We start from the raw sequence: 27,347 nt of genomic DNA, 5'->3' as shown, positions 1-27,347 counted from the left end.
TTGTGAGATGGACAATAAAATTTGTAACATTTGGACCTTTTAGCATATCCAATGAAATAACCACCAATGGTCCTTGGGTCCAGCTTCTTCTCTTGTGGATTATAAATTTTTACTTCAGACAGGCATCCCCAAATGCGCATATGTCGCAAACCCGGTTTTCAACCTTTCCATAATTCAAATGGCGTTTTTGGAACAACCTTGGTTGGAACTCGATTTAATATATATACACTGTCATCTTAAGCGCTTCAGGCCACGAGCATCTAGGAAGATTGGAGTCGCTAAGCATACTCCGCACCAAGCCTAATAATGTTCGATTTCTTCTTTCTGCTACACCATTTTGGTCCAAAGAACTAGGCATGGTATATTGGGCAACAATCGCATGTTCTTGAAGAAACTTTGCAAATGGCCCAGGTGCTTGTCCATTCTTTATATATCTACCATAGTATTCTCCACCTCTATCTAATCTCACTATCTTAATTTGCTTACCGCATTGTGTCTCTACTTCAGCCTTAAAGATCTTACAGGCATCTAATGCTTCATTCTTGTTATAAAGCATGTAGAGATACATGTAACGCAAGTAATCATCTATAAAAGAGATGGAGTATTTCTGATCATGTGAGTCCATCTCTGGACTACATATATCAATATGTATGATCTCTAATATGGTTGAACTCCTATTGATACCCTTCTTTGGCTTGTTAGTCTGCTTTCCTTTAATGCAATCTACACAAGTCTCAAAATCAGTAAAATCCTGAGTATTAAGTACCCTTCATTCACTAATCTTTTAATTCTATATGGAAATATGACCTAATCTCCGGTGCCATAATGTAGAGGAATCCTCATTAATAACACCTTTTTTTATTACCAGTGTAAACATGCATTGAATCATAAGTGGCACTGTTTTATAAATTAATGCTATAAGGGACATCAGACTATGTACCATTCCCAACACAATCAGACTTATAATATAAACTGAAAGATGAGTCTGAAACATTAAAGGAATATTCATAAGGTATAAGCCTTGAAATTGAAATCAAGTTTCTGGAGAAACTTGGAACATAAAAGGTCTTTTCTAATTTTAAAACAAAGCCACTACATAAATTTAAATAGCAAGTTCCTATAGCTTCCACATGTGAGCTCATCTTGTCTCACGAGAAAATATGATACTCATTTTCCACTGGCTTCCTTAGGTTTTGCAAACCCTACAAGGAATTCAAGATGTGGATTGTTGATCCAGAATCAATCTACCAAGTGTTATTTTTGACATTAACCATATTAGATTCATAGCAAACAAATGAGGTTGGTGTACCTTTGTCAGCAAACCATTTCTGAAACTTGGTGCATTCCTTCTTCATATGCCCCTTCTTTTTACAAAAGAAACACTGGAAACTTTCTTAACACCAGCAGGGGGGGGGGGGGGGGGGGGGGGGGGGGGATTTTGCTCTTCCCTTTCTGTTTGGCTCGATACTTGCCCTTTCCATGTGTTGCCAACATGACACTTTCTCCTTGTTCCATCACTAGTCTCCCTTCCTCTTGAACACGCATGGTCAAAAGTTCATTAACTGACCATTTATCTTTATGTGTGTTGTATGAGATTTTGAAGGGTCCATATTGGCGCGGAAAGGAATTCAAGATGTAATGCACCACGAAAGATTCTGACATTTCAACCTCGAGATTTTTTAATTCAGCCGTAATATCCCTCATTTACATGATGTGCTCACGCACACCTCTCATACCGGTGTGCTTTAGGGAATGAGAACTTCATGATTAGGGTACTTGCTAATGCCTTATCTGAAGTGACAAATTGTGCATCAATGGCTTTTAGCAAGCCTTTGACATTTTTATACTACTCAACAGAACCATGAATACCACCAATAATTTTAGTCTTAATGAACATTACACTGAGGCGATTAAATCGCTCCCATCATTCATAAATTGTAATTTCAGCTGCAGTGCTGGTATCAGTAATTACTGGTGGTTTGTCTTTCTTAATAACATAGTCTATGTCCATCCACCCTAAATGAAGAAGTATTCTCTCTTTCCAGACCTTATAGTTATCTCCCTTAAGATCAGGGATATCACAACGGATATCAAAGAAATGTGCAGGTTGTACAACCGCATAAAATTATAAATTACATGTTTATGTTAAAATTGAGGCCTAAATAAAGTATCATGCTTTACCAATGTAAATCATGCTTAAAAATTGAATCCATTGTCATAAAAAATGTTTGTGGGCTAAAATTTTTATTCAAACAGATTCAATTATTCTTTATGATAAAACTTTATGATAAAACTATCAAATTATTTACGAATTCATTATTCATGTGGGTAAATTATGAATAATTTGATATTTTATCTTAATTAATAAACTCAAACATAATAAAAATTCATGTGGGATAAAATTTATTATATTAAGTATAATTAATTAAAATTAATATATAATTTTTATTTATGATAAAACTATCAAATTATTTATGAATTCATAAGTCCTGTGGGTAAATTATGAATAACTTGATATTTTATCCTAACTAATAAACTCAAATATAATAAAAATTCTTGTGGGATAAAATTTATTATATCAAGTAAAATTAGTTACAATTAATTTCTAATATTTTTTATGTGATCCTAATCATAATATATATTTTTTATTAAATTAAAGATGTTGTGGCTACTCTCTAATTAATAAAAATTATATGGATCACTAGACATTAAATCGTATAAATGCAAAATTAACATAAGAATAACATGTATAGCATAATCGTAACTAGCACTAACATGTTATTATTATGCAAAAAATATTCTCATAATATATGCATAATTAAAAACTATAATATTATGCATAAATTTAATTAAAAGCATCTAAATATATTCCAAAAAATGCATAAAACTATTACATAACTTTAATTTCATGCATTTAGATATTTGCCAAAAAAATGCCAAAACTATAACAGGAAATAAATATTAAATTTCAATATGCATAACAGGTGACGGGCAGTGGCCTAATGGTCATTGACGTCGAAGATTTTGCCATCGCTGGGGTTCGAATACCGCTAGAGCAAAATCAAATTTGAGAACCGAGTCGGCTTGGTCCTAGAACAGCGAGCCAACTAAACTCGGTCGAGTCAATCCGTGCCTTTTTTTTTCACTGAGTCGCCCCAACCTGAGACACGATTGCCGAGTTGGAACGGCGAGTCGCACACGACTCAGCCGAACCAACTCACCCATATTTACAAAAATACCTTATAGTTTTAATTAACCAGTTTCTACGCCCAGGAGGTCATCTTCAACCTCTAGCTACGCTCAGAAACTAAGGTTCGTCAACGTTCCTTAAAGTCGTCAATGCCGGCAAACCTGTCGAAATGGTCGCTGGCGTCGGCGTTGCGGATCCGACGCTTTACGGTGACTCAAGAGCCGCCGATAGTCGTGCACAGAGACTGTCAACAACAATTTTTTTTTATACGATGTCGACGCCGACATACCTGCCGGAACAAATAGAGAGGGAGGCCGAGAGAGAGAAGTGAGCAGGAGAAAGAAAAAAAAATCCGGCCTCCTGCGAGGATGCATCTCGCTATCTTGATCCGGTTGATTCGCAATATACTACATAACCCAAAATCCCAAAATTAAACCATGGGTGTTATCTTCGGATTCATATGATTCATCAACATGAATCGAGCATTGGTGCACCACTAATGACGTCAGGAGATGAACTAAATAATGCGACTGAAGTTCATCTCCTGACGTCGTTAATCGAGCACCAACGTCCGATTCATGTTGAGGAATCAGATGAATCCAAAAATCATCTCCACAGTTTAATTTCAAGAATCCGGATTCAACAATATATTGCAAATCATCCAGATGAAGCGGGCGCGACGTTTCGAACCCTCGTCCATTTTTTTCTGTCTCTCTACCACACCCTCCCTCTCTCGGTCTCCTCCTTGACTCGTCTCTTCTGCCTCCAAATTTTTTTCCTCTCCCTCTCAACCTCCATCTCCGTTCTCCGTTCTCCCTCTCACCCTCCCTTTCCCTTCTCCCTCTCGTTGCGAACATCCTCTCGGCCTCCCTCTCTCTCCCTCGCACTCGGCCTCCCGCTCACTTCTTCCTCTCTCTCATCCCTCTCGGCCTCCCACTCCCTTCTCCCTGTCGTTACTCTCTTTTCCCCCAAATACCTCCCGATTTCGTTCAATTTCCCCCATTTTGGTTTTTTTTTTTTACATTTCAGAGTCAATTTGTTCTATTCTACTTTGATTTCCCTAGACTTCAATTTTCCCCAAATTTCAGAAGTTAAGTCTAAACCCTAATATTTTTTCGATTAATTTAGTGTTGTATTTGATTTGCCTTATAGGTAGCTACTTGTGATTGATATATCCTACTTTGGATATTTCCTACCGTGTTGAGAACTTGTTGACCAATGCCATTTCAACCACTGTTCAAAGATTTTGTTTTCCAATCTTATTTTTTTGGAGTAGAAGACTTTTGAATCCAGAGGCTTGCTTGAGAATGTCTCATATGGGCAATATTTATATCCCTATTCATAATTTTTAGATTGTTAAAAGTAAACTAGTAAAGAATTAGCCATTTTTTACCATAATCACGGATTTATTATGGATGTTCTTACTTGCAGGTCAAGGCAATGTGGATGATGTCCCAATTGAACTATTGAAAGAGTTGCCTCCTCTACAAGAGAAAGATCAATCAAGGGGAAGATTTGGAGATCAATTTAGAGGCGGAAATGGGCAAGAAAGTAGATTTAGTGGTGATCGGGGTGGCTCATTTGATAGAAGAAGAAATAGTGGTGGCTCTTTTGATAGAAGAGGAAATAGTGGTGGCGGAAGGTTTTCCAGTGGGAGGGGTGGTGGGTTTTCTGGAGGGAGAGGTAGCTCCAGATCAAATCGTGGGCTCTAAGTGCTCAAATTTTTTTGTCATGTGATTCTTAATTTGGAAAACATCTTGGAAATGAGGTTTGATGTCTTCGTTAGGCAAGCTACCCCAAGTATAATCAATTCACTAAAGAAAAAAGAATGACATACGAAAAACAATTTTGAGATCTACAGAGGTGGTGCAAATTGGCTCTAACAGATTGAGGATTGAGATGAAGAGTACAAAGTGCTGGCTTTAGCAGTTATTAAAGCTTTTATAAGCTAATTTATTTGTTTCCTTTACTCAATTCATTTAAAACTCAGAGTTGAGTATTAAATTTTGTAGTTAGGCTTGTATTATTTGACAAGAGCACAAGTGTTTTCTTATATTTCTATGTAAGAAAACTTGACAGCAATGGGCAAATCTAGATCAAAGTATTGTGGCTTGGCCTAATCTTTTGCAGAGGTAGATGAGGGTAGAAAGCCATCCTATGCAGCGGAGAGTTAAAGATAGGATGAACAAAAGGAGGAGGCTCAATTCAAATTCATCAAGAGGAGTGCACAGATATAAAAAAATTTCAAAAAAGTAATTCCAATAATAATGTACAATATCTAATAAGTAGCATAAAAAACTGAATACCCTTTTTGTTTTCAAGAATAGTCCTAGATAAAATGTTTAAAACTGATCAAATACTTATATCTTTAAGTATTTGATAGGATTATACAAATCAAATTATATCTAGGGACCAGAATTAAATACACAGATTTAACGTGGTTCAACCAAATCGGGCTACGTTCACAGCTGCTGATGATAATTCTTTATAGGGAATATAGTTCAATGTTTACAATTTCCTTCTTCCATACAATCCATACATTAATCTACCACTGCAGATAAATAAATACAGATCTGTAAAAGAAAGAACAATGTAACCTGTATGAAGACCTGAGACTCGCCGACGCCCAAATAGCACCGGTAAAAAAACACATGAAACAAACTGCACGATCAGTAATAAAACAAACCAGTCAACGCCTTTGCGGAGGTGTTCCTTCTTCCTCTCCTTTGCTCTCTCCCTCTACACTAAGGATACAACACCCTTCTTCCTTCTCTGGTCTCTCTCACTCTACACTGAGGATAGAGACGCCCAACGAGAGGAATCACGCAGCATCGGAGCAGCACAACGACGACAAGCAGAGAGCTCTGTTTTTGCAACAACGTCTCGACGGAAAAGGAAGTGATTTCTCACTGTATTGGTCGTACAAACTCGAAGCATGAAGCTTTCTCTCTCTCTCTGAAAAACAATCCTTCAAAGAGCTTCAACGAAAAATCCGAACATTTATGTTTCTCTGGTTTCCCCTTTTTCTCTCACGCTGTTGAAAAATCACACGACAATTCAAAATCATCGGGAGGGAGAGGAAATAAAAACTAAGGGTAAGAATTTAATGAGGTTGAGTGTTCCACACGCCAACCTCATAAAGAAAACAAAGAAATCCCTATATGTCCCTTGACTTTTCAAACTTGGGGATTCCCTAACAATCTCCCACTTGAAGACTGATATCAATCTGTCTTCACACATATCAATGCAACAACTTTATCTAGGTCTCTTCATTCTTGCAGACTAACTGAAGCTGAACATAGCTTCAGTTTATCAATAGTCACCGGCTTTGTTAGCATGTCCGCAGGATTCCTGTTACCTTGGATCTTCTTCAACGTTAGCACCTCATCCTCTAACAAAAATCTGATGAAATGATAACGAAGACCAATGTTCTTGGTTCTAGAATGAAATGTAGAATTCTTTGCCAGATGTATCACACTTTGACTGTCACTGTGTAAGGCATTCATCCTTTGCTCGAAACCAAGCTCGGTTAACAATCCTTGAAGCCATATCATCTCTTTACTGGCTTCTGTTATAGCTATATATTCAGCTTCAGTGGTGGATAATGCAACAATCTTCTATATCTGCGACATCCAACTGACAGTTGTTGTGCCCACGGTAAAGACATTACCAGTGGTGCTTCTCCGATGATCAACTTCTTCTGCAAAATCTGCATCTGTGTACCCTTGCACTTGCAATTCACCTTTGCCAAAGTGCAAACACTTATCTATGGTGCCACACAAATATCTCAAGATCCACTTTACTGCCTTCTAGTGGGTCTCACCTGGGTTTGACATAAATCTGCTAACGGCTCCCACTACATGACCAATATCTGGTCTCGTACAGACCATTGCATACATCAAACTACCAATGGCTGAGGCATATGGAACCTTATCCATGAACTCTCTCTCTTCTTCCGTGTGAGGAGACTGATCCTTGGATAGACATAAGTGTTTGTCCAAGGGTGTGCCAACTGGCTTGGCATTGCTCATTTTGAATCTCTGCAAAACACGAGTAATGTACTCTGCTTGAGATAACTTCAATACTCCACTTTGCTTATCTCTTGTGATTTGTATTCCGATAATCTTTTTAGTTGGACCCAAATCCTTCATGTCAAATTCTTTTGACAATTGCCACTTCAAGTTTCTGATCTCATCCGTATCTGACCCAACTACTAACATATCATCGACATAAAGTAGCAAAATGATATAACTGGATGTGTACCTTTTGAAGTAGCAACAGTGATCGGCATTGCACTTCTGGAAACCTTCCTTATGAATGAAACTGTCAAACTTCATGTGCCACTGTCTTGGAGCCTGTTTCAAACCATACAGGGTCTTTTGGAGTTTGCACACCATATTCTCTTTCTTCTTTTTCGAGAAACCTTCTGGTTGATGCATATATAACTCCTCATCCATGTCTCCGTGAAGAAATGCAGTTTTCACATCTAACTGCTCTAGATAGAGATCTTCGATGGCAACAATGCTCAACACTGTTCTGATAGTGGTGAGCTTCACAACAGGAGAAAAGATGTCAGTGTAATTGATTCCTTCCTTCTATTGGAATCCTTTGACAACCAATCGGGCTTTGTATCTCTTAGAGCTATCATGCTCCTCTTTCACCTGATATACCCATTTGTTATGGAGTGCCTTTTTCCCTATGGGTAACTCAACTAGTTCCCATGTCTGGTTGAGATTAGAGAATTCATCTCATCTTTCATAGCAAGCTCCCACTTGCTAGCATCTTCCATCTGACATGCCTCTTCATAGCATTCAGGTTCTCCTGCATCAGTCAACAGTAGATAATTGATGTATCTCCTGTTAGGCACATGAGGTCGAGAAGATCTTCTCAATATCAAAGTTGGGACGGGGGACTGTGATATGTCGGACTAGTGTGCACTACTCTGTTCAACAGATTCCTCTGTCTGAGGGCTTGATACAGAGTCATCTGGGACATCATCCACATCTGCATATATTGGCTCTCTCTCTAGTGAGTTACTGTCATCTGCAGTGTGACTGTCCTTGTACATCACCCTTTCACTGAAAATCACATCCCTGCTGCGGATCACCTTTTGTTTCATCATCCCATAAGCAATATCCAAATTCATCCTCGCCATAACCGAGGAAGGTACATTTCTTGGATTTGGGATCAAGCTTATTCCTGCCTTGATCACTGATATGCACATACGCTATACAACCGAAAACTTTAAGGTGTTAGAGTCTTACTTCTTTTCCGCTCCATGCTTCTTTTGGTATTCTGTATTCCAGTGGAACCGATGGACCTCGGTTGATCAAATAAGCTGCTATGTTGACTGCTTTTGCCCAGAAGTGCTTTGGTAGGCCTGATTGCATACGCATACTTTTGGCTCTCTCAGTCAAAGTTCTGTTCATACGCTCAGCTACACCATTGTGCTGAGGCGTACCTGGCACGGTTCTCTCCATGCGGATCCCATTATCATAACAGAACTTCTTGAATCTGGTGTCTTCATATTCACCACCATTATCATTTTTCAGCTTTTTGATCTTAAGTCCTGTTTCATTTTCAACCATGGCTTTCCATCTTCTGAAGGTATCAAATACTTTAGACTTGTGACTTAGGAAGTAAACCCATACCTTCCGTGAATGATCATCGATGAATGTCACGAAGTAGTATTTTCCACCAATGGATGAAACAGTTGTTGACCCCCAGACATCAGAATGGACGAGCTCTAGCCTTTCCTTCTTCGGAGCTCTGCCATGTGTCTGAAAGCTAACTCTCTTCTGTTTTCCAAGTATGCAATCCTCGCACATATCAATTTCTACTGACTGTAGCTCTGATAGTTTCCCCATGGAATGCATAATCTTCATTCCTTTCTCACTCATGTGGCCCAGTCTCTGGTGCCATAGGTTGGTGTCAGAGTGGTTCCGTCCACTCTTGTTAGAGTTTGTGGTCTGAGTTAGATACTTGGCTTTCCGCACCTTAAACGACTAGTCTTTTCGGGTTGTATTGGCCAAGTATCTGACTCAGAACTTCGTAGTTAAGCGAGCCTAGGCGAGAGTAATTCTAGGATGGGTGACCTCCTGGTAAGTACTCTTGCCTAGGACTTTGACATGGTATCAGAGCTAGGCACGCCACGGCCCGCGTTCGTATCCCGTGAGAAGCGGCTCCAGAATGGGCGGGGTGGGTGTCAGAGTGGTTCCGTCCACTCTTGTTAGAGTTTGTGGTCTGAGTTAGATACTTGGCTTTCCGCACCTTAAACGACTAGTCTTTTCGGGTTGTATTGGCTAGGTATCTGACTCAGAACTCCGAAGTTAAGTGAGCTTGGGCAAGAGTAATTCTAGGATGGGTGACCTCCTGGGAAGTACTCTTGCCTAGGACTTTGACAGTTGGAACCTTGGTTGCTTGTTGCAGCAGCAATGGTACAACATGCTTGTGCTATCATGTAGAGAGTACCACTCTTCTTTCCTCGTGCAACCACCAATGCACCCTTCGCAATCTTCCAATCATCACCATGGAAGGTCGTGGTGTAGCCTTCACTGGCTAGCTGCCCTACTGAGATTAAGTTCTTTCTCAGGTCAGGAATGCGCCTGACATTTTTCAGCTCCCATACAGACCCATTCAACTGGATCTTCACTACACCTTTGCCTACTATATCGCACGGTTGATCATCACCGAGATATACCTTACCAAGGTTCTTGGACACATATTTCTCTAAGAGCTCTTTCAGTGAGGTAGCATGGAACGATGCTCCAGAGTCTAATACCCAAGACTCCTCCTTGCTCTCCAGAGAGCATATCAATGCAGTATCATTCCCTGAGGAGGAAGCAACATTTGCTTCTACCTTCGCCTCCTGATCCTTCGATGCACTATTACATTGACTTTTGTAGTGCCAGTTTTTCCCGTAGTTCCAACACTTGACATTTGAGTTTTGAGATCTATTTGGGTTTCTGGATTGAGACCTTCTATTCTGAGGTCTGTTTGGGTTTCTTGATTGAGACCTTCTATTCTGAGAAGTGCCTCGATGAGTTGACCTTCCTGGTCTATTTTCTCTAGTTCTTCCTCTTGCCTCTGTAGATAAGGCTGAAGAAATTGTTCCTTCACCCGACAATTTTCTTTTGATCTCTTCACTGAGAACTAGATCAAGTACATCATTGAATTTTAACTTGTTGCTTCCTGACGAGCTGCTCACTACTGTAATAGTGGCATTCCAGTTCTCTGGCAGGGAAGACAAAAGTATCAATGCTTGTACTTCATCGTCGAATTCAATTTCGACTGAACTCAATTGGGATGTAATGATATTGAGTTCGTTTATATGTTGAGTTACTGATGCTCCTTCTGTCATCCACAAATTGAACAATCGCCTCATTAAATGCACCTTATTTGAGGCTGACGGCTTCTCGTACATATTTGCGAGAGCCTTTATGAGACCTGTTGTGGTCTTCTCTTTTGCTATGTTAAATGCAACATTGCGGGATAATGACAGTCGGATGAATCCAAGGGCTTTCCTATCAAGGAGGTTCCACTCTTCATCCTTCATACTGTCTGGCTTGACTCCATCAAGCGGTAGGTATAAATTTTTCTGATACAGATAATCCTCTTTTTGCATTTTCCAGAAACTAAAATCCGCCCCATTGAACTTTTCAATTTTTAACTTCCCTTCATCTGCAGCCATTGCTCCCACTCAAATTTGACTTTCTGTATAACCTAGCTCTAACACCAATTTGATAGGATTATACAAATCAAATTATATCTAGGGACCAAAATTAAATACACAGATTTAACGTGGTTCACCCAAATCGGGCTACATCCACAGCTGTTGATGATAATTCTTTATAGGGAATATAGTTCAATGTTTACAATTTCCTTCTTCCATACAATCCATACATTAATCTACCACTACAGAAAAATAAATACAGATCTGTAAAAGAAAGAACAATGTAACCTGTATGAAGACCTGAGACTCGCCGACGCCCAAATAGCACCGGTCAGAAAACACACGAAACAAACAGCACGGTCAGTAATAAAACAAACCAGTCAACGCCTCTACGGAGGCGTTCCTTCTTCCTCTCCTTCGCTCTCTCCCTCTACACTGAGGATACAACGCCCTTCTTCCTTCTCTGGTCTCTCTCACTCTACACTGAGGATAGAGACGCCCAACGAGAGGAATCACGCAACATCGGAGCAGCACAACGACGGCAAGTAGAGAGCTCTGTTTTTGCAACAACGTCTCGACGGAAAAGGAAGTGATTTCTCACTGTATCGGTCGTATAAACTTGAAGCATGAAGCCTTATCTCTCTCTCTGAAAAACAATCCTTCAAAGAGCTTCAACGAAAAATCCGAACGTTTCTGTTTCTCTGGTTTCCCCTTTTTCTCTCACGCTGTCGAAAAATCACACGCGATTCAAAATCATCGGGAGGGAGAGGAAATAAAAACTAAGGGTAAGAATTTACTGAGGTTGAGTGTTCCACACACCAACCTCATAAAGAAAACAAAAATTTCCCTATATGTTCCTTGACTTTTCAAAGTTGGGGATTCCCTAACAGTATTCATATATTTATTAATATTATTTGGGTTCTAATATGTTATTAATAAATTAATAACTGAAATTATTATATCCGGTGCATATGAATTGTGCATATGAATTCGTCCTGACTAATTAGAACCCAAGTTTGAAGATGACGTATAGATAAATGAAATGAATTTGTTCAGAAAATTTTCTGCTAATCGTTTATTTCAGCCCAAATTTTCTCCTTGAGTCCTTCTAATCTCCTACCTCTCCACGAAGGGGCTTCCGTCGTCCTCGATCTCCTCGGTTTTCGCCCTATAATTGGATTTCCCGTTTTTCCGGCCTTGTATCTGAAAATCTTATTTTCCATGCGTTTTTAATCGACTGTCTCCAACTCTGATACTCCTTTCCTCTGAAAATCTATTTCAATTGACCATCGCCAACGCTTTGCTCCAGACGATCATCCTCAGCTCTGCGCATCCTCCTCTTTGCCACCGGTCTATGAAGGCACCCGTCCGTACGTCTCCTCGACTCTTCCACTCTGCGTTAATTTGTTGTTCCTCCAAGCGGTCTCTTCGTCTCCAACCCTCCTCGTCATATTGTCTTCTATATACTCTAAATTTTGAAAATTTTATTGGGCGCTGAAGAAAGACTAGATTTAATCATGGATATTATCAGTAACGATGACGGCTACCTCGCAAAGCTTAAACTAACCGATTGTTTTAATCAAGGAAGTTATGGGCGACCCTCGATGGATTGTTTTTCTTTTTGTATTTTTTTACCATTTTTTCACTGTTTATATTTGAATTTGATTAGGAGTTACAACGGATTGTTTCAAGCGTTTCATGTTTAAAAAATGATTTATAATGCTGAAGAAGTACTACTTCTGCTCTTTCTTTTAAATGCACTCATTTATGGATATGTATTTGTAGTTGACAGTTCTAGCAATCTGAATGTTAGATTGTTACCTCGGCAAACAATAGCTACATAGTGCCTGAATACCAACATTTAGGTTCTTAAACATATACATGTATATTCTCATATAATCTATGTAGAATGAAGTTGATAGTTTCAGTTCTCTATTTTATTATAGTGTCTGAGAAATACGTTTCTTAACCTACAAATTTCAATTCTGTTCTACATTTGTGTGTTTAAATTGTTCTTTAATTTGTGCTACTTTTAGTGAGACCTATTTAGGTTTTTTAGACTTTCATATTTGCTAGTCATTCACGATTTTTTTCTTTCTTTTGTAGCTACTAAAACGACACAAATAGTCCTTTGGGTTTACTACCTTAAATTTGTACACGGTGGGACAGAACCAGTAAGTTCGATTAATTTGTTTATATTGTTGCCACTAGTATCCAATTTTTAGTCAAATGCTATCCTACTTATGCAGTGAAATGTATAGTTGAGGAAACTTGAATTGTTGTTATTCCTCACCGTACGTTTATTTAGTTGCTTATTGCTTCTCTAATCTAATGCTTTTATCTCATTGTGCATGTGGCATGTGGATCTCTTCTTATGTGGGTTTCTGTGGAAATTTTATTTGTTGTTATGTTACTTTGTTTGCAGATAATTGCACTTTTGTTGCATGCTGTTGGAACTTTGTACTATGCTTTGGTTTTGTTCCATTGTCTTCTTCTTGCATATTACTTTTATGCAAAATTTCAATTCTACTAATGACATTAATACATTGGTTTGTTTTTATTTCTGAGTATCAATGGAAAACTAGGGTGATTAATATCACTGAATTTGCCATGTGAATATTCTCAAAGATTGTGAAACAGGTCTATATTTTCCTGCCAGTGGATCATTAGAGAGTTTTGACTGTTGGCTGAAAGCCTGCTGAACAGCCAAGTAGAAGAAAAGAAAACGATGGTTGCATTTTCTACTCTGAAAATAAAAATTATAAGAGGATTTTGCTGGAATTGAGACATTTTCCAACAACCATGTTTGGTTTGTCTTTTTTATGATAATGATTTTAAGAAATTATCCAAAGACATGCGAGCGATGATTTCTCTGGTCTTGAATGAAAAAATCAGAAGTACTTGAAGGCTATATATTTTTTCAAAAAAAATAAAAAAATTCTAGGATTTGTTTTTTTGAAATTAGGAGTCATTTTTCATTATTGCATTTTATTATTTGAAACGAAAATAATTTTTTTTTGGTAGGCTGCTATATTTGAAAATTAGATTTCAGATCTTTTTCAACATAATTCCAACTTCAAACAACCTTCCAGATTACTTTGCTTCCCTTAACATTAGTTGCTGTCTGGACATTTCCATCTTTAATAAGTTGGTTTTTCTGCACTTTTTTTTTATGTTTTAGCTTAGGTGTTATTTTTGTCCTGTGGGAAATGGAAGATATTTGAAACAGTATACTAAGAATAAAGTATTGTCACACAAGGTCTTATTATCTTGCTGATTTTTAACTTAAAAAAGGCTCTATACAGTTTTGTCAATGTGGTTACCTTTACTAGACCTCTTAATTGGTGATTTAAATTAGGCTTGCTTGCTATTCATCTTGCACTAATTTTTTTTTTTATTACCATAATAAAAGGTTCAGTTGTTATGTACTTGGTGTATCATGCTAATGTTTCAACTCTTCTACCAATATTCTACTCTATAATCTATGAAAGGTTGAAGCAGGTTGTTCTAGCATTTCATTACAATATTCTATCATTTTCCTTACAACATTCTACTTCTATTTTGATATCCTATATAAGGAATATAATTTTACTTTCTTTGAAATAGTAACATCAGTATTCTATTTGGGTAGCTACTTTTTGGTAGGGTTTTATCTCCCTTTTGACACATATACTTACCATCGCTTGACCGACATAATATACTATGTTCATTGATAGACCCTTCTCATTGTTTCTTTCCAGCAAAACATAAAGCTTCCTAATTAAAAAAGGAAGTCGCTCTCATCAAAGAAAAACTTCAAACTAACTTTACACATGTTCTCTGCTGTCCAAAAAAAGTTGCCTACATGTTAAAGCTTAATTTTTAATAATATTGTTTAAATCTTGTATTTTATTAAATAATTTTCTTTTTTGTAGACAGTAGTTTGCCTACATATCCTTTCAGCATTTTTTATTTTTATTGGCATTGTGCAAAAATTAACTTTTATGTGAGATGCATTTTCATGTCCCTGCCTTCATAAATATCACAGAATGAATGACATTTTCTCTTGCTCTTGGTTCACAAAATTGGATGAAGTGAGTACAGTGGCTACGAGGGGAGAAAAGAATGATGACACTGAAATGGAATTTAAGTCCTCTGTCGAGATCAAGGTGCTGTTCTTTGCTAGAGCTCGAGATCTAACTGGAGTGGCAGATGTGTCCCTTGAGGTGCCAACTGGAAGTACAATACAGGAATGTATGGTGAAGATCCTTTCTCAGTTTCCAAGTTTAAAAGAGATTAGTGGATGTATTGTTTTGGCCTTGAACGAGGAGTATGCTCTTGATTCTGCACTAGTAAGGAACCGAGATGAGTTGGCTATAATTCCTCCGATTAGCGGGGGATGATGTTGTAATGCTAGTTATACTGGTTCAAGTGATGCTTGGCTCTTGACAAATACTCAAATTTAAGATAGAATAATTTGCAGTTGTGTTTTTCATAGAGCATATGTTGTCTCTGTATTTGTTGGACCTAGAGAGATGGAGACTCGTGTCTGAAAGCTGAACTTTGTATTGAACATACATACTTGTCTTATTTAAGCTGCAGGTATCAGATTTTTGGCTTTGCCCAACAGTGTTAGATGGTGTTGGCCAAAAGGGGGGAGAGAGGGAGTCCGAGGGCTCCTGCATTTTAGGTTCTCTCTGTTTCATGCGTGAATGGCGGTTCTCAGACGAGGTCTCTCGAGGGCGACGGCATTTTTATTCATCGCCCAATTTCAAGATGTTGAGGAAACCCCACTTTTGCTACCAGAAGATACTTACTCACAGGTAAACGTGCCTCTAAAATGTTGGTGATGAGGAGCCACGGCTATCTAAGATCATGGGGAAGGGATTGAAGAGACAGGACCTCACACTACTTAATGTAGATGCACTCCTGCTTCAACTTGATAGTAACGGGCTGAGACGGGAGTAAAAAATTTAAACTTTTGTTTTGCTCTAATTCAAATAATTTTTTTTGAAAAACGTATAAAATATTAGAAATATACCCATTTTGCAATGTTAGAGCCGTTTGAAATGAGAACAGTAGGGAAAAAGTATTTGATTGAGGTAATTAGATTGCGTCCACCGAATGATTTATATGGGTTTATCCTGAAGACTGACCTCCTCACCAACAAATCCTCATCACTCGTACAAAAGACGTTGCATCCTACAAAAAGTCATAAATATATAAGAAATATGTATGCGCGTGTACACACATATATATGTATATATATACCTATTGGAAAAATTATTTGGTGCGAAATATGCGAAACAACTATCTTAGCCGTTTGAACATGATCGAACTACTTAGATAGCCATTGATTGGATAGTTAATCATGATTGGATGACTGAGATAACGTTTAACATGTTTCACACCAAATGGTTTTTCGTATTGGATCAACATATATATAGATGACTGATCTAATACGAAAAACCATTTGGTGTGAAATATGTGAAACGGTTATCTCAACTGCTCGATCACGATCAATGACTATCTCAGCCATTCGATCATCTTAGAACAACAAAAAGTTGTTTCATGTTAGATTGAGATTACACGTTAATTAGTGATGGGATCATCTTCATCTTAATCTGAATATGCTCTCAATCTTAGTAAGTTGCTATTACTCTACCCATAGTTTGTCTCTGTTAATACTAATCTATTGACATCCACCCTCTATTTCCAAATTTTATGTCATCTTAGATTGTAATCACCCCCATCCCTCCTCTATTGTCTGCTATCTATTGGTCTAGATTGTTAGTGCTCTCTCTAAGAGCTTATTTCATTAATTGTCCCCAATTGGGAGCATGCATCACTGCCTTTCTATTTAAGTTGCTTTTATTTGATTTTCTCATTAAGTGCATTATTTATTGTCTTATTTACTATGCCATTGTACTTTTCAGGATTCTATGGTGTTTATGTTTTCAACTGAGGTCGTAAAGGAAGGAAGAAAGAAGGAGAAGAGAAGAGAATAAGAGGAGAGAAAGAGAAGGAGAGAAGAGAGATGACTGAGTTAGGAAAGAGAGAGAGAGAGAGAGAGCACATCGGAAAGAGAGGAGAGGATTAGAGCTACGAGCTTACCCTAATCCTCCTTGTGTATTATTTATAGAGTTCAAATAGTAAAAGTACATATATACCCTTCATCCTAATAGGTGAGGATAAAAGCCAAAAGATCATAGAGTATTTACATTAATGCTACCCAAGTTTACTTATATCTTCTAACATTCTCCCTCAAGCTGGTGGTGAGAAGACATTGTAGATTCCCAACTTGATGAATATAGTGGAGAGAAATTTTGAGCTAATTGGTTTTGTGATTATATCAATAACTTACCTTTGAGATAAGACATGTTTGAGGCATATAATACTTGCTAGCAGTTTTTCTCTAACAAAGTAACAATCAACTTTGATACGCTTTGTTCTTTCATGAAAGACTAGATTGGAGACAATATGAATTGTAGCTTGATTATCACAGTAGAGTTCCATCTTACCACCTTTATTGAATCCCAACTCTATTAGGAAGGATTTAATATATAAAAGTTCGTTTACTGCATATGCCATAACCTTTTATTCAACCTCAACACTAGATCTTGCAACTACATTTTGTTTTTTACTCTTCTATGTGACAAGGCTGCCTCCAACTAATGTATAATACCTTGAGGTGGAGGTGGATTTTCTATCATCTGGAGATCCAGCCTACTCAGCATCGACAAAACCTTCAATATTAAGATGACCATGACACTTATATAGAACCCCTAACATGAAGCCTTCTTCAAATATTTGAGATCCTTTCCAATGCCTGCGAGTGAATAAATTAAGGTTTATGCACGTATTGGTAGACAACACTAACTATAAAGGAGATATCTGGTATGGTCACCGTAATATATATCTGTTTCCCTATCAGCCTTTGGTACTTGCCCACATCGACATCTTCTCCCGAGCCTACATATAACTTTGCATTTGTATCCATTGATGTGTTAGTAGGGTGACATCCCATCATTCCTGTATCTTTAAGTAAGTTAAGTACATATTTTCTCTATGATGGAATAATGTTATGCTTGGACTGAAAGAATTCAATACCAAGAAAGTATTTGAGGAGTCCCAAATCCTTTATCTTAAATTCATTACATATTTTGTGTTTGACTCGACTGATGCTATCTGTGTCACTCCATGTTAAAATAATATCATCCACATACACAACAAGTAGCACAACTCCTTTTTTGGTATGTTTGACAAATACTGAATGATCCAAAAAGCACATTGTAAACCCAAACCGAAAAATTAGTTGACTAAACTTGTCAAACCAAACACGTGGAAATTATTTCAAACCATATAAAGACTTTTATAGTTATCATACCAACACTCCCTTAACCACAAATCTAGGTGGTTGGTTCATGTAAATCTCCTCTTAATACCCCCATTGAGGAAGACATTTTTGACATCAAGTTGATATACAAACCAACAAGAGATAATAAAACACGTACCGAGTTTAACTTGGCCACAAGGGAGAATGTCACCTCATAGTCAACACTGTAGCATTGAGTATATCCTTTAGCCACAAATCGTGCTTTAAGGCGAGTCATGACATGATCCATATTATGTTTACTTTTGAATACCCACTTACAACCCATTGGTTGTTTATCAAATGGAGGTGGAACTAGTTGCCAAGTCTGATTTTCATACAAGGCTACAATTTCTTTTTCCATTTTAGGATGTTGAAGGGCCTTCAGATAAGACTAAGGAATAGAAACAGAAGAAAGAAAAACAAGGAAGTGGTAACAAGATGGAGATAACCAACGAGTAGATAAAAAATTGGAGATGAGGTAAAAAAATAGATGGTCAAGTGTAAGACCTAGGTTTTTTCCCGAAGAACAATAGATCTAGTATCAAACTAAGGACCAAGATGAAGCGGAGGCTAGCTTTGTCAAGGCGAACAACAACTATGGCTCTAGGTGCTGCAGTAGCATATGCTATCTACTTCTTCTACTTTCAAGTTGACACCATTGTTAACTTGAATGCATGGGATGGCAACAATAATTAGGGTTCCGACAACAAGCATTCAAAATCATCATCTTCTTCTTCATTGAGGTTACAAGAATTCAGGAAAAGTTTGTTGCTCTCTCAGTTGACCTTCAACAAGTCCCTCATCTTCAGGTTCGACTTCAGCCCTTCCTATCTAGTTTGATAGACTCCTGTCATGTGAAGTTGGAGAGTTCAACAAACTCTTGTGGCAGAAGAGTTGCAATAATTTGAGCAATTTTTGGTCTCTACAGGGCTCTGAATAGTCTCTACAAAGTAGAAGATGGACAAAAAAAACAACTATGATTTCAGACTGCAATCTATGAAGGCAAAGGTTCAAATCCAAGAAGAAAAAGGTGCAAGCTAAATCCATGCGCCCTCTGCAAGATCTATTTATGACCTCACACCTAGGCTCCACCACCAAACATTTACAAGCCCATCCAAAAATTTGATAAACCTCACAACCCAGCTTCCTGCATCTGCCAACCGTGAACCAACAATGGGACATGAGAACTTATTCCCTTGGATACCTCCAAGAATTTGGTTGGCTGCAAATGGATTTTTCGTACTAAATATCTCTCTAATGGCTCTATTGACATGTACAAGGCCCGTTTAGTTGCCAAAGGGTTTCACTTGCACATCGGAGTTGATTATAACGAAATATTTAGTCTTATTGTTAAACCTATCACTATTCACATTGTTCGTAGCCTTGCAGTAAGTCGTGGCTGGTCCCTTCGACAACTTGATGTCAATAATACTTTTCTCCAAGGTACTCTATCTGATGATGTCTTTATGACACAACCATCGAACTTCATTGATCGTGATCATCCCCATCATGTCTGCAAACTTCTTAAGGCCCTCTACAGTCTCATGCAAGCACTTCGTGCTTGGTATCATGAGTTGCACCAATTTCTCATCACCTCTAGCTTCACCAACTCTTATGCAAACTCCTCTCTTTTTATCTCTCACACAAGGATTGTTGTGATGCATATTCTGATCTATGTATATGACATCATTATTACGGGAGACAATGATCAAGCTATGACAACGTTCATTCACCTTCTTTCTCAGAGATTGTCACTCAAGGATCTTGACTCCTTGACTTATTTTCTCAGAATTGAAGTTGTTCCTCCTTCTCAAAGATTACTTTTGTCTCAATGCCAATATATCTCTGATCTCTTGCTTGCACATGCATGAGAAATGCAAAGCCTATAACTAAACCCCTTGCCACATCATCTACACTCATACTTCAGTCTAGCACGACACTCTCTGATGCATCTGAATATCAGACTATTGTTGGTAGTCGACAATACTTGTCTCTTATTCACCTTGACATTGCTCATGTGGTGAATAAGTTATCCCAGTTTATGGATGCCCTACTACTTATCACTAGGATGATGTCAAGCGATTGTTGCACTATCTCTGTAGGACTCTGGATTATGGTATCGCAATACATCGATAATATTTTTTGTCTCTCCATGATACCGATTGGGAAGGAATCAAGGATGATTTCATTTCTATCGATGCCTATATTATTTACCTAGGTCGCAATCCTATCTCTTGGAGTCCTAAGAAGCAACAAATTGTGGCTAGATCATCTACCGAGGCGGAATATCGATCTATTGCAACCATTACAATTAAGATCCATGGATCTGCTCTCTTCTCACTGAACTTGGTGTTCTTCTTCTGCAATAACCAATGCTTTATTGTGACAATATTGGTGCTATAAATTTGAGTTCTAATCCAGTCTTTCACTTGGGCATGAAACATGTAGCTTTGGATTACCATCAGAGTGCTCTGATACCATGTTGAATTTAGGACCCCATGATTGAAACCTCGAGCAAGATGAGAGAGGGAGAAGAAAAAGAGCAAAGAGAGAGACTTCAAGTAGGAAGGAGAGAAGAGAAAAAGAGAGAGAAAGAGTTTAGACTAGAGAGAGATTCTTCCACGAGTTGAGAAGTGGACAACTTGATTGAACCCTTCAACCAAGACCCCTATTTATACTATTTCCATTACGTATTTAGGAAAACTTAAGAGATAAGTTAGGGTCCATAATATCTCTAATTACATCAATCATGATTATCGAAATCGACATCAGTCAAGGGAAGATAAATCAACTACATTAATCAAGGAAGATTACCAAATCTTCCAACTCATGTGATAAAGATTCCAGCTTGTGTAATGACTCATCATGCTATCTCGTGTGGTCATGGTTACTCATGTCTCCTCTGCCGATCAATTAGTAGATGCTCTCACCAAACCGCTTCCACAAACATGTTTCCTTTTCTTGAAGACCAAGATTGGACTCTCCTCTTGGAGCCCCATCTCGAGTGGGGATGATAGAGATAAAGATAAGAGATAGAATTTGATATTGTCTCAATTTGTAACTCTAAAGCAATGCAAACTCCTCTTAGTGATAAAGCTTATCGTGTAAGATCATATCTCTTTGGTACCGATAAATACCTGAATTGATGAATATAAAACATCAGAAAATTATTCATTTTTCTTATTCAACAGGAAGAATTTGTGGCAAACAATGTGGTTCATCTTGAAATTGCTAAAATCATATGGGATACATGTTCCAAACTTTATTCAAATACTGACAGTCTCTAAGGACTTTATAATGTATCTTGAGCCATATATAATATCAAGCATTCAAACAACTTGAATGTGTATTTTACTTGATTCAGAGGCTTCTTGCAAGCATGGGCGTATTTTACTTGATTCAGAGGCTTCTTGCAAGCATGGGCGTTAACTAGCCGTATTCCATAAACAATGTTATTCAAGAAAGGCAAAGAAACAAATTAATTGGAGCTATTTGTCTTGCCAACCTTCAATCGTATCTTGATGTTGTCAAAACATAGATTTTGAGTTCCACTATAAAACCCACTTTTTATGATATATATGCCACCATGCTCCATATTCCAACCAAGACAAGAACAAGAGACAAATATTGTTGAGTCATTCGCTATGTTTTCTCAAGGTAGAAGATAGATCACATTAGGGAGTGGCTGAGGTAGAAATTATGGCAGAGGCAGGAGTTTTGGAGAGGCATTTAGAGAGTCATTTATTCTTTAGATTTGTTCTTATTATGGATTAAATAACCATCAAGTTGAGAAATATGGAAGTTGCATGGAAAACCAACTCACATGAATTGAAAATAAAGAAGTTGGTTCCTCACCCCAACCAACCACCAATATTCTCACATAAGAGGACTATGATGTGCTCCAAAAGCTGAAACAGATGTCAACTTCATCCTCAAATCCTCTTCATGCCACTTGCCACTATAGGTATATAATTTTCTTTTTCTTGTTCTAGCACCTCACCCTAGATTATTGATGTAGATGCCTCTGAACATCTTAATTGTAAACTAAGTAATTTGTCCACCTTATCTCTTTGTCCTACTGATCGATTTGTTTCAATTGTTGATGGTTCTTAGAGAAAGGTTTAAGGAATTTTGTTCTTCATCCTCATCCCCATCCTTTCTTATGTCTAATGTTTTGTTTGTTCTAACAATTCCCTAGAGCCTTATGCATATCAGCTATGACCACTCCACCTCCACATATTATTTAACAAATTATTGAGTGGTTCAATCGGTTAGGACATCCCTTTTTGAGTAAACAACATTCTTTAATTTCTTCTTTGAAACCTATTTCATAGTTATCTTCTAAACCTTGAGTTTAGTACACTCAGATGTTCAGGAACCTGTTCCCGTTCCTCATATAAACCAATCAAAAATATTTTGTTATTTTCGTGGATGATTATTCTTGAATTTCATCATATAAACCAATCAAAAGTATTTTGTTATTTTTGTGGATGATTATACTTGAATAACTTGGTCATTTTTAATAAAAGATACATTTAAACTATTATATATATTTGATTACTTTTGTTATATGGTTAAAATACAGTTCCACTAGAAACTTTTAGTGTTTCATTCAGATAATACCAAAGAATATACATCATCTCAATTTCACTTGACAGTGCAAGAGAGAGCTCTCCCTTTGCTGCCATCAGAAGGACCTCGCCACCATCGGAAGGCCAACACCCCTTGTCCGGACAAGAGAGAGTTTGTGCTGCTTGCTGCGATAGGGGACACTCCCCTCAACTGTTCGAGATGGAGTTCCCACTTGCTGCGAGCAACAAGGAGCCACCCTGAGACAGATTGGGAGCACTGGAATATCTCCCCCAATATCATTGAGATGGCTTTCCATCTTCCTCTACCATGAAGCATTCCCTCATAATAACATAACTTTTTAGAGAGAAATTTCATATACAAATCCTTCTCCAATGAATGACGGAAAGCTCATATCTGATTCCATCACTCGGTATCAAGCCACAATTTTGCTGCCCCTTCGTGTTGGAATTCCAAGGACCAAGGCAAGCGTTAGAGCTGATAGATATCACCCTGTAAAATATGTCTAATACTGCTTGAAATAAAACAGCTTCAAATCAATTCCTAAGTTCTTACTTACCCTGCCAATACTTACACTCTGATCTGTTTGAACATTTTCAAATTGTTCTATAACAGAGTAGATCACCAAAAGCAGATCAACAAAGAATCCACACAGCACAAAGTCAGAAATAGTTGTTTGCTACATGCTTCACGCATGTTTAACATAAAAAAAGGATGAGGAAATATCGGTGCAGATGAAGTCTGCATCAAATGTACCTTGCCAGCCCTGTTGAAACTTTCCCATGACACAACCATTCATCTGAGGCTTATGGCTGGCCATTGGTTCACCCCTCCCGTTGCTGGAAAGGAGGATCTGACCATGGGAACTCGCCTCACAATTGAAAATGCTTCGTTGAGGCGTGCCACACGGATCATGAACTGAGACACCTTCTGCAGATTTGGCATTCATATGGATCAGATTCCAAAGATAGTAAGTTCTTTTCTTTCTTATGAGGAAAGTCTTTTTCAAGGATGCTATATCAATTGCTTGATGAAACCTAGATAGTTGTCGATCAGAAGATTCTAATGATAAAGGGGGTATCTTACCTATGCTTTATTCTCTTATTTAAAACAAGAATAATACACATAAGAACAGTCAATCCCTTTGGCTGGATTTTTACCAAAAGAAACCAAGTACCTTTTTCAATCATCATATATGCATAAGAAGGTTACAATCAGTACAATCACAGACAGTTCTCACAGAATATAACAAAGTGCCGTTTAGAGTTTAGCGAACATAAAAAAGAGAATTATGCAAAAATGAAGAATGCCTCCACTACAATCAAGAAGCAGCTAATAAGAACTTAAAAAACCAAGAAGCTCAGAATTCCCAAGAGCTCAGGATAACAAGCATGTCATGAAAACCAGACAATAAGATTCTCAACCCAAGGTATGTCAAGCAAATGGCCCAGATTTCTTGCATAGATACTAATTATGCTTCATATTAAAACAATCACCAATGAAAGGCATCATAAGAGACATAAGTTTCTATTCTGTGGAACACTGCAGTGTGAACCCTATCAGGGAGACATAGCCAAGATGAGCAACTAAATCACACACCAGTGATCTAAAGGCTCAATGTATTCCCGCAAATGTCATTCCTACCAATTTCAATACATAAGCAGCAAAACTTTGATTTGATTAAAGGTCCACCAGAACAGAAGTGAACTCAAATCCTTTTGGACAATCATTCACTACTAAACCAATTCCAGATGTGAATTAATCATCACCTTCATCATCATCATCATCAATGCATTGTTTCCATTCATTTGATTCAGCCTCAAATAGCATAAATGGGCCTCTTGCGAAGTGGATATCAGTCTCAAACATTATAGACAAAATTTCAATAAATGCTCTCACAAAATATTATGAGATGCAAGTTGTGGTCTTCAACTAATGTTGGTGCAGTATCCTACCCACTTAACTTCCTTTAAAATTTCATTTTGGCGAAAAAGGAATTGTCCACAGGAGTAAAAACAGACTTTTGCTTCACAGGAAATAGTATTCTTCAAAGTGACGGGAAAATGTTATGGCTAGAAGCACATCGAAGAAAATGAAGCACAAGAGAAATGAACAAGACATTTATCACAGCTATAAACTCATGAATCCCAACAGCATGAAGAAAATATTAACTAGCACATTATAAAGACAGACGAGTTCCAAAAACAGAACTTCCCTAGAACGGTAGCACAAAAAAAGTAATCGAGGATAAACAATAAGCTCCAAACCCTATATACAAATTTTTAACAGAAAGAGAAGATCAATCACATCCTTGAAGTTACCTAGCACGACTGCAAAAGGCAAAATATCAACAGGAACAGCTAAACTGTTGGACCAATGCACAAGAAACAGCAACGAAGCAGACTTTAAGTCTTACAGAGAGCAAATAACCAGAAGTAGAGCGAGCAAAATGATACAAACAAGCAGTGCATCTTCTGGGCTTTGATTCCTTTTTTGCCTTAAATGCGAGCATATTTGCTAATATGCATCTTATCCTTTACCACATGCGGAAGAGAGAATGCAGCTTCTAGTCTATTAAATAATGAATAGTTTAATACACACGATCGGATTGGAAAAAATAAATTAAAGGGAAATCAACTGTCAGGTACCCAAAAATCTCCTTACTTATCATCAGTATGTGGGGTGGATAATAAATTTCAGAAGAAGTGAAAGCTGTGAGAAGGGGTGAATGGGTCCTCACCTTGTCGTCCATGCTAACCCTGAGAGGAATGCTACGGATCTCATGCTTCATCTTGTGCAATCTCCTCACCAGAATAACAAACCCCATCACGGCTGCGGCTAAGGAGAAAGACCAAACGGGACTAACCCGAAAAGCGCAGAATTTTAGAAGATCAAAGGGAAGCTTCCACCAAGCCATCCCTTTCTTCCCTTCTTCAATCGATCTTAACTCTCCCGCAGCGGATAAATTCTCAGCTCCAGTCGGAGAAGTACCACCCACTTGGGATCCATCTCCTGAACTACCTGCCGACGCATCCCTGTCCTCGGCTTTCAAAAAGTCGCCAACACCGCCTTCTCCATCGACAGCATGATATTGTCGAGACAAGGATTCAGTGCTACTAGAATCTGACCCATAACCTGCGCAATTGCTATGCGCGAGGTCACTTCCACGAGGGCTTAGTTGCGGTGTGGCATACTCCAATTCTTCTTTTTGCTTGATGGTCTCGAATTTGGTCCCAGGAGATCCACAGCCGCCGGGGTCCGACCAAACCTCAGCCAAATTCTTACTCCCGCAAACATTTCCTTCAAAGCCCATATTGTCCCCAGAGTCCCCATTTTTCCTTGTAGGTGATCCTGCACTGGAAGAATTTCTGCCGGGAAGTTCCACCCCACCCAGACCCACGACCGTTTTCCCATAGTCCCCGAAGCGGGACTCGGACGCAGGATCAACGCAGACATTATTGTCCGAATCGACCAGACCCTCCTCTCCATCTCCCTCGAGGATCCTTTTATCGTATCGTTTTCCGGAATCAAGAGAGAAATAGTCGGACTGGATGACACCTTCGGAGGCCCCGTCGATACCGTCAAAATGTCTGGAATAGAAGGCCGACTCCGAAGCAGAGATGACGGCCGCATCAGGCGTCTGAAGCAGTTCCCAGTCGTTGAATTCGGCGGTGGCTGCTTCTTCCATGGGTGTCAGTGCTTTTCCAAAGAAGAAAGAAAAGAAAGAACCTACAAGAAGAACAAAAAAGTTCCTAGTTCTAACTTGTAAAGCTTGGGTGTATGTGATTTTTAGAGATCCTCGGTAAGAGAGATAAATTGCAGTAAAAATGGGGCTGCCGCTTCAGCAAAGAATTAAGAATCTTGTGTTTCTCGAAGAAGAAAGAAGGATTCCTGATTTAGTGATTTCACCTCGGACAAAATCAGGATAAAATCAGAGATTCTAAAATTGATATCTACGACTTCTCCATTGTCCATCCTTCGTCACTATCAATGCTGGACATGCATTCAGTAAACCCATGCCATCGCTCATGGTTGGTTTAGTTGTCGTTCGATCGAATTTAATGCATATACCATCGCTCATGGTTGGTTTAGTTGTCGTTCGATCGAATTTAATGCATATACCATATATGGGTGCGGCTGATACCATATATGGATTGAGCAAATACGAAAAGTTACTTGGTGAAAAACATGAAAAATAGCTATCATCCGATCATGATACCATATAAGGATTGAGCAAATACGAAAAGTTACTTGGTGAAAAACATGGAAAATAGCTATCTGAGATGACTGAGATGGTGATCGGATAACTTAGATAATTGTTGGTCAGATGGTTGAGATAGTCGTTGATCATGATCGAATGATTAAGATAGTATTTTTCACCAAATAACTTTTTATATTGGATTAGCCCCCGGTTACCCCCATTGATCGAATGTCGGAGATAGTGATCGGAGAAATGAGATAGTCGTTAGTCGTACGACTGAGATAGTTATTGATTATGTGTTCAGATGACTGAGATAGGGTTTTACATGTTTTGCACCAAA

At 38.2% G+C, this 27,347-nt stretch overlaps 2 protein-coding genes across 2 annotated transcripts; one reads left to right on the top strand and one right to left on the bottom strand.

Annotated features, from left to right (window-relative positions):
- Nucleotides 1-11,878: 11,878 nt before the first annotated feature.
- LOC137950666 (molybdopterin synthase sulfur carrier subunit) lies at nt 11,879-15,459 on the top strand. The gene is made up of 3 exons (XM_068797251.1): nt 11,879-12,232; nt 12,969-13,036; nt 14,937-15,459. Coding segments are annotated over exons 2-3 (309 nt in total). The 5' UTR covers nt 11,879-12,232; nt 12,969-13,035; the 3' UTR covers nt 15,245-15,459.
- A 7,868-nt stretch (nt 15,460-23,327) lies between these two features.
- LOC137950379 (uncharacterized) lies at nt 23,328-26,595 on the bottom strand. Its single transcript, XM_068796819.1, has 2 exons — nt 25,547-26,595; nt 23,328-23,736 (listed from the first exon to the last, which is right to left on the bottom strand). Exons 1-2 carry the CDS (start codon nt 26,492-26,494, stop codon nt 23,602-23,604), a joined length of 1,083 nt encoding a protein of 360 aa, XP_068652920.1. The 5' UTR covers nt 26,495-26,595; the 3' UTR covers nt 23,328-23,601.
- Nucleotides 26,596-27,347: the final 752 nt, after the last annotated feature.

The sequence above is a fragment of the Aristolochia californica genome, unplaced genomic scaffold, assembly GCF_029961685.1.
Source record: "Aristolochia californica isolate CCGP_79_NKW_82.1479 unplaced genomic scaffold, dmAriCali1.0.hap1 SCAF_14, whole genome shotgun sequence".
Lineage (NCBI taxonomy): Eukaryota > Viridiplantae > Streptophyta > Magnoliopsida > Piperales > Aristolochiaceae > Aristolochia > Aristolochia californica.
Note: the sequence above shows the minus strand (reverse complement) of the source record. Positions and strands in the feature narration are given on the sequence as shown.

What these genes read in the sequence shown, in the direction of transcription:
- LOC137950379 (XM_068796819.1), bottom strand. Translation starts at nt 26,494, where the DNA reads ATGGAAGAAGCAGCCACCGCCGAATTCAACGACTGGGAACTGCTTCAG. An exon ending in GGGTTAGCATGGACGACAAG is followed by an intron (nt 23,737 to 25,546) that starts GTGAGGACCCAT and finishes CCAAATCTGCAG; the next exon opens with AAGGTGTCTCAGTTCATGAT.